This window comes from Pyrgilauda ruficollis, unplaced genomic scaffold (assembly GCF_017590135.1).
Source record: "Pyrgilauda ruficollis isolate IOZ18807 unplaced genomic scaffold, ASM1759013v1 scaffold15, whole genome shotgun sequence".
In the NCBI taxonomy this organism is placed as follows: domain Eukaryota; kingdom Metazoa; phylum Chordata; class Aves; order Passeriformes; family Passeridae; genus Pyrgilauda; species Pyrgilauda ruficollis.
The window spans coordinates 13,817,962-13,830,358 of NW_024513654.1; the positions used below are offsets into that span (position 1 = coordinate 13,817,962).

General features: G+C 57.6%; 1 protein-coding gene across 1 annotated transcript; it reads left to right on the plus strand.

Moving 5' to 3' along the window:
- Positions 1-16: 16 nt before the first annotated feature.
- R3HCC1L (R3H domain and coiled-coil containing 1 like) lies at positions 17-11,439 on the plus strand. The gene is made up of 7 exons (XM_041461609.1): positions 17-68; positions 5,047-6,469; positions 10,016-10,191; positions 10,303-10,373; positions 10,487-10,582; positions 10,741-10,881; positions 11,049-11,439. Exons 2-7 carry the CDS (start codon positions 5,057-5,059, stop codon positions 11,102-11,104), a joined length of 1,953 nt encoding a protein of 650 aa, XP_041317543.1. The 5' UTR covers positions 17-68; positions 5,047-5,056; the 3' UTR covers positions 11,105-11,439.
- The last annotated feature ends 958 nt before the right edge of the window (positions 11,440-12,397 follow it).

Below are 12,397 nucleotides of genomic sequence, written 5' to 3' on the forward strand. Positions count from 1 at the left end.
GGGGCGGGCTCGGCGCGGCGGAAGCGGCGGCGCGGCGCGGAGCGACGGGGGACCCGGCACGGCCACGGGTAACGGCAGCGGCCTGGCGGGCGGCACGGCACGGCACGGCCCGGCACGGCCCGGCACTGCACGGCGGGGCGCTCGGTGCCGGGGCACAGCGGCCCGGGGTGCGCACCCTGCCCGGTCCCAGCGCTGCCCCGCTCTCCCTCTCCCTGGTGTCCCAGCCCTGATCCTTATCCCCTGCCCCGTCCCTTCCCCCAGCCCTGCTCCCCTCGCCCGCCCTCCCCAGTCGCTGGCGGGCAGCCCCCGGGATAGCCGGGTAAGGGCACACTGCAGACCCCATAACTCTCCGCGCCCTACAGAGTCACGGGGCAAAGTGTCAGCCCTTGAGAGCAGGGGAGCTACACGCGTTCCTGGGTGCTCGGTGCGCCAGGCTGCCGTGCCTTGTAGAGCAGGTGTCTGGTGCTCACACGTGCTGCACACTGTTCTCATGGCTGCCTGCAGGCCCCTGGCGTCCTCGTGTATCCTTCACACCACCTGCGAGTTCTGTGTGCTGCCTGCTGTGGGCGGTCACAGCCCTAGAGCGGCCCATGGCACGATGCTGGTGACCAGATATGCCTCTTGCACATTTTGGGGTGGTCATCCCACTCACTTGCTTTCTGGTGTAAGTGCACTGTAGGGCTCTGGGCCTTGCTTTTCAGGCTGCGCTTGCTCCTTGAGTAGCTACTTTGGTTAATTTAGCTTCATTTTCCCAAGCTGGGTCTTGCTTTGTTTCCTGCTTACATTTCTTGGATCCTTTCAACGATGTCTTCTCTGTATGGTGTTTACAACAGCTCACTGCTCAGTATCATCTAATGACAATTCATTGTTCAAGTAGAAGTTTGAGAGATGTTGTTAAACGAGACCCTGAAGTTCAGATAAGTTGGCTCTTGCTTGTCTCATCAAATAGCTTTGCCCAGTGATTCTTCTGAAATAACTCTGGGCAAGCCAGTGTCCATCATTCATTGTGCAGGTGTGCCGGCTCCTCTAACTGCCAGTTTTGTTCTGCGCTGGGGGTAGGAACAGGGTTTATCCTGTTCTCAGCTCTGGTTGTGTTGTCCTTTCTTGCAGAGAAAATCAGTGCCTTGTTTGCTCTACCCATCACTCGGGCCCTGGTTTCTCCTTGGCACGGTGTGCCAGCAGGTTAATAGGTTCATCTCTGCACTGGCCAGGTGACTGTGTCTGTGTGGACATGCTGTTTTTGCTTTTCCTGCAGCTGTTTTTGCAAGGCCTCTGCCTCATTTGCATTTTTCTGTTTAAAAACAGTGATTTTTCCCTTTTGAGTCATCTTTATTTTTGAGACATCATTAATTTTCTCTCCCTCCTTGTTTATTAATAGACCTTTTCACTTTTGTGCTGATTCTGCCTGGTTATATTTGTAAAGTCCTTTGTATTCCCCTTAGCATTCTGGCTGTTAACTCCTTCTGCTGGTTTGTTGTCCCTTCCCTCTCCCATGCCCCCCTGCAGCTGTGAGAGGACACTATTGACTTTCAAATCATCTTCCTGTCAAAATCTTCCCCTTCTCCTGTTCCAGGTATCTCCTAAGAGCATCTATTCCAGGTGTCTCCTAAGAGTATTGCGAGTGAAAGGCATGATTGAAATCTCTCAGTGCCTTTGTCACTTTTGCCACCTCCTCACACAGCCAGTGTTGCTGTGGCTGCTGAGAGCTCTTTCTCCTGGCAGCAGGGGACAGGATGCCTTAAAGCCTGCAGATGCAGCTCTTTGCTTCTTGAATGCTTTGCTTTGCCTTGTACCAGTCACTATGTTCATGCCTTTGCTCTGTCTCCACCAGGTATCCAGGTCCTTTTCTGGCCCCGTTGCCCGCTGTTAAGCCAGGTGGCCTGGCCTGGAGCTCTGCTGAGAGCAGGAGAGGTGCAGGGTAGCCAAAATCTCTGACAGTCCTTGTTCAGGCTGCCAGGGGCTGGTGTTGTGCAGCTGGTAAGTGTGCCATGGCACGTGCCTGGCATGGGATGAGTCCTGCAAGTGGCAGGTTCCCCAGTGGAGCTGTTTAGAATCTCCTTGTACCTGTCTTTTTATTAATCTTGTTATTGTAGTTATTTTTTTCCCCTTCAAAGAGCCCAATCTGCTGCAGGCTGTAAAGAGTGACATTGTGGTGTGCAAGCTGCATTCCAAGGCTGTGTGAGGTCCCCCAAGGCTCCTGGTCCCCCAGTATTGCCATCCCTGTTCACTGTCAGGGCTTTAAGGTTATCTACTGTATCGATGGGAATATGGATTGAGTGGAATTAGAAACCTCGAAGGCTAAAAATACAGCTCCCTGCCAGGAAATGCGGCAGCCTGCTGAGAGGGTGCTGTGTGGCACTGAGACTTCTCCAGGAACTGGCATGTTCCACAGGAGCACCACAGCCCAGCAGCCGTGCCTGTTCCCAGGTTCCCTGAGCAGGACTGTGGCTGGCTTGCTCTTGTTTGTGGGGTCCTTCCCTCGACAGGACAGGAAGAGAAATGAGGGAGAAAACGCTGCCCATGTGTGCTGATGTTCGCTAGAGGGGAAACACAGGCTGGCATCTGACCAGGCAGCTCGCTCGGACCTCACAAATGCAGACCATGAGCACAAGCTCCCCATGAGCAGGGTGTTCCTGGGAGCAGTGCAAGAGGAGCCTGTGCCTTCAGGGAGCTCTGGCTGCCTCCTGGCTGATGATCCAGTATCCTCCTGGCCGTGCTGGGCTGGTTGGCTTTATGTGCCAGACAGCTGGGCAGCACTCCCATCACTACTTTTACCATGGTACCATGGCCTTTCCCTGCTTGGTGCCACAGTGCTGAGTTGTTTTGCTAGGCAGGTCCATAAAACAAGACAGCATCTGGAGCAGCATAGACCTTTTTTTGGGGATGCACTGCTCCTTGCTGCCTGTCTTTGTGGGGCAAGCTTGGTCCCAGACTCTGGAAGTGGTAGGGTTGCCCTGCCTAGTGTAGTGTGAATGAGACCCAAAGCCAGGGCCATTGCTCTGCCTCCCGGAGCATGAAATTAGTTGGTGCTGACCCGTGGCTGTGGCATCGATGAAGTGTTTGATAGGCTGGGGGCAGGGGCTGTGATGCCCTGTGGGGAAAAAAACAAAGCTCTGCAGCATCCCTGCCAGTGTGGGTCATCCTTTTCCGTGCTTCTTCCCAGGCTGCAGGAAGCAGCTCTTCCCCAGCAGTGTGCGGCAGGTAGAGGCAAAGCTGTGCAGGGAGAGGATGCTCCCAGCACCAGCCGTCTGGCTAATGCTGCACCATCTGCTTTGGAGGGTGAGGCAAGGTGAATGGCAAGTTTTTGAGGAGCCCATAAATCCTGTGTGCAAAGGCTCTTGGAGGTGACATGAGATCTGCATGGAGCAGTGCTGGTTCTGGTTGCTCCCCGTGCTGGAAATTGTCAGGAAGGAGAGCCTGGGGAGATCACTGACCCCCACAAGACATTCAGCAACGAGCCATGGCCTGCGACTCTTGGGCTTGGCTGGGAAACGTCCTTCAGCAGAACATGCTTTGGTGCAGTTGGAAGCTATCTGTGGTTGGAAATGGTGGTGCCAGGGGGGCTTCCAGTGCCCCCTCCCCTCTGGCACCCGGGCTGCCACTCGGTGAGAAAATGTATAATGCCTCAGTGTTGAAAAATGACTAATGCAGTCCTTGGAAGGTTTGTAGGATACATTCCTTTCTTGCGGTCGATAAAGATAAAGGGGATCGTTCTGCCAGCAAAATTAGTGTATCAAAGAGGGGGGGAAAAATGACAAGAGCTATGGAGACAGAAAAATGGTTGGGGCAGCCCTGGGATGGTGCTCAGCATCACCACAGCACCTGTGCCTGCGCCTCATATTCCTGCCCACCTGCGCAGCATGAGGTGCAGGCACAGGCGCCGCGCTCATGCTAGGGATACTGCCCTGCTGGGCTTTTCCAGTGGTTTCCAGAGAGCCATGAGAGACTCATCCATCATGCCAAGGCAACGGTCTGTCCATCCATCACAGAGGGGATGATGCTGTGTGGCATGGGCAGCCCCAGCCACTTTCCAGCCAGTGGTTGGCCTCCCCTCGCCTTCCCGGCACCACTGCTGGCTGTTGGTGAGGGGCCACGGAGAGCGTTCGCGCCTCGGTCAGGGGCTGTGTGCAGGGGAGGCTAATGTACCGGAGGTGCCTCGGAAATGAGAGCCTTGGATGGGTTCCTGGCCCTATTGATCTGCCGGCAGTTTATGCATCCTGACATTCATAATCTCGGTCGGCGCTGATGGTCCAGATTAATGGGCCCAGGGGCTGTCCATCCGTCACTTCACATTAATTACTGAAGAGGTGTTTTTCCAGTGATTTACCTGACAGCGGCCTGTGATGAATCCCCCTAAACGGAGTGGGCAGTGATTAATCATGGGGCCCCAGCCCAGCCCCACTCTGCCTTCCCCTCAACCACAGTACAGCCCCCCGCACCATCCGTCTCCATAAACCCTGTCTGATGCATATTTATAGGGGCAGGGGGGCCTGGCCGCTTGTGGTGTGCCTGCTTCTGCCAAAGATGATGAAAAATAAATCTCTGTCGGGACGGGGCAGCAGGTGAGCAGGGCTGCATCATGCCATGGTCCTGTGCCAGGGTATCCCTGTGCTGGGGTTTGCTTTCTGTTGTTCTGTGGCTGCCTCAGGCTTCTCTGTGGTTTTTGATGGCTGAGTAGTGCATGGTCTCAGTGTTCTGCTTTAGCTGCAGACACTGGTCTCTTGGGCTTGAGGGTCCCAGGTAGCAGCTGCCGGAGCAGGGCAGACCCTCATTCTGTCAGGATTTCCCTGCTTCCCCAAGCCAGATGTGCCCCACCAAAGGCTGTGGGGCTGTGGGGGTGCTCTGGGCCCCAAATCCTGCAGATACGCTGCTGTGGGGCCGTGTTGGGGCTGCACAATCTATCACTGTGTGCCAGTTGCTGAGGGAGCAGGGGTGGTGCTGGCACCCCGGCTCAGTGACCTGGGCAGGGGCTGCCCGCTGTGCGCTCGGCTGCGGGGCTGTTGGGCTGCGGGTGGACAGTGACACTGTGCTCTCCTTGGCACGCAGGGCTGGCACCATGCAGCAGGAGGCGGAGGGCGGCCGGGTGCGCCGCAGGAAGCCCGACATGGCCCTCTACGTGCCCAAAGCGCGGCGGGAGAGAGAGGCACAAGCGGCAGGCGACACACGGGCTGGGCACCGCCGGGAGCCTGAGAACCACCGCCTGCTGCAGGAGCCCGGCTGGGCCGGTGGCGAGGGGCAGAGGCGAAGCCCCCGTGCCAGAACACAGGCAGGCAGAGCGGCAAGGAGGGAGAACAAGGTGGATGTTGGCCCAAAGGAGCCACGGACAGCCTCTGCCAGGCACAGCCACAGGACGAGAGGCGGCTGCCCTATTGCACCGGAAAGCCTGGAGGCATCACCCAGTGTGTGTGAGCCATGCCCAGATCCAGCTGCTGCCCAGCACTGGGACAGGCAGGACAAAGCATCTCACGAAGAACCCAGAGAGCTCAGCCACGACCACAGGATGATGAGGACTGAGCCTGACCCTCCATCCCTACAGAATGCCCAGGCTGGGGCTGTGAAGGCTCCCACTGAGCCTGGGGATGATCCCACTAGCCCAACACCCGCTGCTAGCCCAACATTGGTTTGTCAGACAGACTTGAGTGGCATGTTGGAGCAGCTGGGGGACAGCACCCTAGATCCAGCTGGAGACCTCTCCCAAAGCCTGGGAGAGGCTGTCCTGCAGTCAGCAGGGGTGGGCAACCATGGCAGGGTGTCCCAGTTGGTGGGGGAGACAGTGGGTCCGAAAGCCTGGGAGGAGGAGAGGGAGGAGGAGAGGTCTCTCCTGGCAGAGCAGAGCAAGGGTTGTGCCACTGGGGTGCCAGAGGAAGAGGAGAGGTGGGGAGGCAGAGCTGAGCTTCCTGAGGAGAGCACCTTGTATGCAGCAGGAGCCAGCTGCGAGCCTGTGTTCCTGAGGGGCAGCATGGGCGATGTTCCAGTGCTGCCCGGGGGGAGCACTCCACAGCAGGGCATGGGCAGCCCATCCCAGCTCCCGCCTGCCATGGAGGAGAGCACTGCTGGTGCTGGGGATCCCAGCAGGGAGGGTGACCTGCTGCCTGCTGTAGGGGAAGCAGGCAGCACTTCTGCCTGCACAGAGAGCAGTGCTGGATCTGAGAGCAGCCCGTGGGAGGGAGCACCTCTGGAAAGCTGTGAGCCCCCCGTGCCGCTAGAGCAGCTGTGCCACGGCATGGAGGGGATCTCACCTGCGTCCTGGGCCAAGGAGCTGGCCAAGCCAGGTGAGGATGTGGGCTCGCTGCAGAAGCACCAGGAGGCTGAGAAAGAAGAGAGAGGTCTCCACAGCAGCTCCCCTAAGGAAGGACAGAGCAGTGCCAGTGCTGAAACCCTGAGCCAGACCAGCCCAGGTGCTGAGGAGAGCTGGGATGTGCTGTTCAACGATGATGGGGACTGCCTGGACCCACGCCTGCTGGAGGAGGTACTTTCTGCGAGCCAGTGTTGGTGGGGATTGGCAGGGTCGGTGACTGTGCCCGTGGGGATGTGGGGGATGTGTTCCTGTGCTCTCTGGAGTGAGCGCATGGGGTGGGTGGGCTGCACCCAGGGCATGGTCAGCCTAGCTGGCCATGCTGCCTGCTCTTAGAGCCAGCTTTCCCCTGTGCTGCCAAAGCACCTGGGATCTCCATCTTCCCCATCTGTCCCATCCCATCCTGCATTGCTGGGGAAGGCTGGGGTGATCATCCCTCTGTAGTACATAAAGTGTGCCCAGTAAAACCTGCTGAAGTGCTGTAAACTGCAACTGCACCCTCATGAAACCAGGGCTGGTGATAAAGAAATGGACTGAGATGTATGGAATGCCATTGAAACAGCAACGGGATGTTTCCTTGAAACTGTGGCTTCTTAATCAGCTGTGGCTCATTGCCATTCCCTCCTGCACACATGCTGCTGAATTTACTACAGTTGGCTGCTTAGTGCCAGGACCCACACCATTTTGCTGCCATTCACAAGGAAAGCTCAGTTCCTGCAGCAAGACTGGATATCCCTTTATTGCATTTTAAATCAGTAGCATCAAACTGGTAATTTTCCAAATGACATTATGTACCTGAAGAAACAAACAGCATTAATATTGTTACATCCAGCGACTGCCTACCCCTGGGTGTAAGCAGGGCGTGAAGTGATGGGTGGTGCCTTGATAACAGCATCTATGAAGGGATCAGATTAACTCAAGAACACTCTTCCTGAGGGGCACAGATCCCACCTTGTCTGCAAGGCCTTGCTGGGGCTGATGTGTCCTCTTGGAGCCTGGCACGGTGCTGAGATGGTGGGACACAGAGGGCTCACATTTGGGGAGATGTGGAAGGGCTTTGGGTATTCCCATCCTTGCATGGCTGTGCTCCCCTGAGCCAGTGTCCCTCACCCTGCAGACTGGAGATTGTGGTGAGTGCTGGTGCGAGGAGGACAGCACTGCTGCTCTGAGGCAGCTGGTGCAGCTGGCACTGGCTTTCTGTGGGCTGATGCCATGGGCATGGCTTTGCCCTGGGGGGAGGAAGGGCAGGGAGGATCCCTGCACCCTATGGTGCAGCCACAGGATGCTGTGGGCAAGGTTGTGCTGTGCAGTACAGGTTCTCACTCCAAGGAGTATCTGTATTGGCTCCCCTATGCACAAGCTCTGAGACAAGTTTGAGCTTTCCAGGGAGCTTCCCAAAATGGGTGAGAGAACCTGAAATAGGGATTCATCAAAAGTTGCCCTCTTTGTCCCCTGCAGATTCCTACATGGTGCCTCGTGCTTCCTGAGCCCTCCAAGCTCCCAGCAGGTGGATGTAGCTGCCTGGGGAGGGCGCAGGCTCTTGGGAAGAGGGAGCTGTTGTTAATTAACATAAAGAACAGGAAAATTAGTAATGGCTTCCTCGAAACCGAATCCTTATGCAATGCAGATAGCTGGCAGAGAGCAAGATTTATGATGTTCTGTGTGGAGGAGAGATTTCTGATAGCGGATGGCTCTTTAATCTAGCAGGAAAAAACACTGTAGTGAGCACCATTGGCTGGAAGCTGAAACCAGACAAATTCAGAGTAGAAATCAGTTTGAACACAGAGCAATTAAACAGTGTGACTGTTTTCTGGGAGGCTCTCTGGACTCTCCATCAGGCGGTGGGGCATGGCAGGGGCCGCGATGCGCACGTGCCCGGGGCTGTGGTGTAAGCCAGCAGCCACAGACCCCTCTGACCTGCTCTGGCAGGAGTGTGTCTTCAGAGAGCAGCGAGATGTGATGGACAGGCTTCATTTTCCCTGTCATCTGTCTGTCCCTCCATCAGCGAACCCTCCCCAGGATGCCTGCCATGGCTGGGGACCTCACCTTGGCTCGCCCTCCCTGCCCTGCCCCACGGCTGGGAGCTGCTGGCCCGCTGTGTGCTGGGCTGGCAGTGCTGGGGGACCTGTTGAGCCGTGCCTGCCGTGTGGCTGAGCCCTGCTGCCAGACGGCTCCTGTCCTTCCTGCCCCGCCACACTTGGTGATTTGTGAAGGTCAAGGGCTGCTCCGGCACTCTGTGCTCCTGCTCTCTAATCATCTTCCCGCTGCCTGGCACTACCTGAGTGCTCTGCTCCCTCAAGCAGCACTGCAGGGCTTTATCCTGCCTGGGAAAGCGGGCGCAGGGTGCCTGATGAGTGTGCTGCCCTGCACGGGGGTGGTGGCAGGGCAGGAGGCTCTGCTGGCAGTGCTGGCTCATCCCGTGAGTTCCATAACTCAGCTCTACCCTCCACCAGCATCCAGCCGCCGTGGCAGCACCCCCTTACCTGCCGTGAATCCATCTTCCCCATAAAATTGTCGGAATGAGCACTTTTTATTGACTGAGCTGGCTGGGATTTATGGACTCTAACCTTGCAGTCGTGGTGTGCTCTGCTATGATCGCTCAGGGGATCGGGGTGGGAACCTGCCTGAGTTATGTACCCATTTCTTGGCATCATGCCAGCCCCATGCTCCAGGGGGAACAGGGGAGCTGCCAGTGGCTTTGCACTGCTCCTGGCCTGGTGTCTCAGCTGAAGCAAGGCAGTGAATCCCCTTGGCCTCTGGCATGGCGTGGTTTGGAAAGGAAGGATTCAGCAAGTGATGCAGGGTGGCCCACTGGGCAGAACATGGTGCTGGGTGACCAGCTGGCACTAGCAATGCTGTGGGACAGAGGGAAATAGGGGCTGCACCCTTGTGTTGTGGCAGCGGGAGGCTGCTGCCTGTTTTTTTAAATAAAGGCTGTAAAATGCACAAGGTAGAAAATCTCTACAGTCATCATCTTTTAGGGCTGGACAAAGTGCCCCGCTGTGAGGTACTAAAGGTGCACAACCCATTTTATCAATAAGAAGATTGAGAAGGGACTTGATTAACATTAGTAAGTGCTGTGATGGGGAGGAGACCAGGGACTGAGGGTTCTTTAATCCAGCAGAGAGGCAGAACAAGAACTGCCGGCTGGAAAGTGAAGTCAGAAAAATTCAAATGAGAAATAAAACAAATTTCTAGGTGCACAGGTGATTAACCAGCAGAACTTGCTCCTCAGTGGAGCACTGTCTTTTTCATCTTGGTATCTGGGGTGCTGATAGGCTGCTCCAGTGCATGTGCTGCAGCCAGGGCGTGCTGAGCCTGGTGCTTCCATGTAGCAGAGAGACATCAATCTTTCCTCCTGGCGTTACTATCCTGCTCCTCGTTCTTCCCCTAAGGTATTTCAGGTCATCACATCACTGTGGAAGGAGGGGTGTGCTTGGAGATTCACTGCCCTGTTTCACCCCTGCCATTCATACCACATCCCTGACCTGGCCGCAGAGCGTGGCAAGTGAAGGGATGCTGGTAATAGGAAAATCAAGTGCATGGTGTGAGAACCCTGCTTGGAAACTCCTATTCTCAAAGCCATGAATCCATCTGCAGTGCTGGGGTGGGGTGCAGGGGCCTGGACAAGTGTCTGGGGAGTGCTTGCTGTGGGTTGGGAACTGCTGTGAGGCAGGTGGGCATGGGTTGCTCAGTGCTGTGCCTCTCCCACTGCTGCAGCTCTCAGGGGGTGAGAAGCACCAGGAGAGCCAGCAGTCACCCCGCTTCAACTACTATGGGGCCGAACCTGCTGCCCCAGACATCAGTGACGATGAGCTGCCCCACGTCATCGAGATCTACGACTTCCCCTCGGACTTCCGCACCGAGGATCTGATGCGTGTCTTCTGCAGCTATCAGTGAGTCTGCCAGCACTCTGTCCCTGGTGCTGGGGTTCCCTGCCTGGGCTCTGCTCCACGTGGCTGCCCATCAGGTGCCCATGCCTCGCTGACCTTCCCTCTCTTTGGCAGGAAAAAAGGCTTTGATATTAAATGGGTGGATGATACGCACGCCCTGGGCATCTTCTCCAGCCCCATAACAGGTACTGCTCCTGGTTCAGCTGGGGATGGGCAGAGAGGAGGCATCCCTCTCCCACAGCTGGATTCTGGGCATGGGGCTGACCCTGCACGTGGACATGCTGCTCTCTTCCTGCAGCACGCGATGCCCTCAGCACCAAGCACCTGATGGTGAAGACACGGCCACTGTCCCAGGGCACCCGCGCCTCTAAAGCCAAAGCCAGGGCATTTGCTGGTGAGTGGTGCTGCCCTGTGCCAGCTTGTGCCATCGTGCTTGTGCTGCAACATCATCCTGATAACTGGCGAAGGGTGGGGCAGCCAGCACGGCCCCACAGCTGTGCTGGCTGCCCTGTCCCTCCCAGAATGCCCCACTAATGTCCCCCAACTTCACAGAGTACTTGCAGCCGGCCAAGGAGCGCCCTGAAACATCCGCTGTCCTGGCCAGGCGGCTGGTGATTGGTGCCCTGGGGGTACGGAGCAAGCAGACACCCGCCCAGCGAGATGCCGAGCGGAGGAAGCTGCAAGAAGCTCAAGGTGAGTTTTGGGTGTCTGGAGGGGCTGCAGTACAGGGGGGCCTTCCTCATGTGTGCTCTGTCTCACAGGGTGCTGGGTGAGAGGGGGCTGCAGCAGGGTGGACTCCAGCCACTTCCACAGGGAGGTGGGGCGGTAGGGATGTGGCATTGACCCTCTTGTCTCTGCAGAGAGGAAGCGCCTGGAGAACAAGCAGCGGGAGGATGCCTGGGAGGGCCGGGACTGAGCCAGGAGGCTGCACTTTCAGCCCATGTCCCTCTCTGCAGGCAGGCAGAGCACTGCATGTCAGAGCTGGGACAGATCCTGCACTGCCTCCGGAAGCACTGGGCTGCTTCACCGAAAGGGCTGAGCAGCATGTGAGCTGGTTGGTGCTGTGGGGATGCTGTTGCTGTCAGGCAGCACTGCCCACCCTGCCCAGGGCAGAGCCCCCAAGGCTGCCAGCCACAGCAGGAGCGACAGCAGGATGCAGGGAGCTCAGCAGAGAGCATGGGGACTGTGTGGGGTGGCCGTGGCCACCTGGAAGGGCCTTGTGAGTGAGAGTTTCTGTCCTTTATTTTGCTAATAAATGCCATTTATTTTATTTGCTTGCCTGGGTGGTGGCTCCCCGTTCCCTTCATACCGGGGGAGGGTGTGAGTGCCGGGGGCAGCTGCGCATGGTCCGCAGTGCTGTGGGGATGTCCACCCCTCCCAGGTGCTGGGTGTCCCCAGCGGCTGTGGGGGATGTGCAGGCAGGAGGGATCGGGCAGGAATGTGCTGGCAGCAACCCTGTTTACTTCCGCGGAGCAGCTGCAGCCCTGAACAGCAGGGCCCTTGTCAGAGCATGGGCAGGGCCATGTTCCTGGCCCCACATGGGGCTCTGATGTGGCCATCCTGCCAGCCATGGCAGGCTGGGGGCTTCCTGCCCTGCCCCCCGGGTGGAGGCTGGCACCTGGGACCTGCCTTTGGCTCTGCTTTGCATCATCTCTCAGCACCTGAAAAACAGCCCTGTGTGCCCCAGCACTCCCACCCTGCAGCTCTGCAGACTCTGAGGTTTTGGGGCCTTTCACAGGAGGTGAGGATGGGGATGATGCTTTTCTGCAGCTACTACCAGCAGTTTGCATGCTTTTGGTCGCTGAAGTGCTCATGTGGCTGCCCTGTGTCCCCTGGCTGTCCCCCAGCTTGGCAGCAGTGGAGCTGGTCATGACCCCGTGGTGGTGGCTGCCTGCCCCTGCGCCATCCGGCAGCGCTGCCAGCTGGGAGCCATCTCGGCTGCTGTTCCCGGATGCTCGTGGCTTGGCTGATGGAAATTTCAGGGAGCAAAGCTGCTCTCATGTGGAAAACATCTTCCCGGCCATCCGGCATCCCTCAAAGCCCCAGCCTGGCCGGGTGAGCCTCCACCAGCACGTGCCTTGCCGCGGTCCCTGGCCTCGGGCCCCTCCAGTGCATCATCGTATTCCCAGCAGCAGCTCCACGTGCAGGGACCATCACGTGTGGGTGCAGCCTGACTTGTCCTGGGCCGAGGTGGGTGCTGACAGCCCCC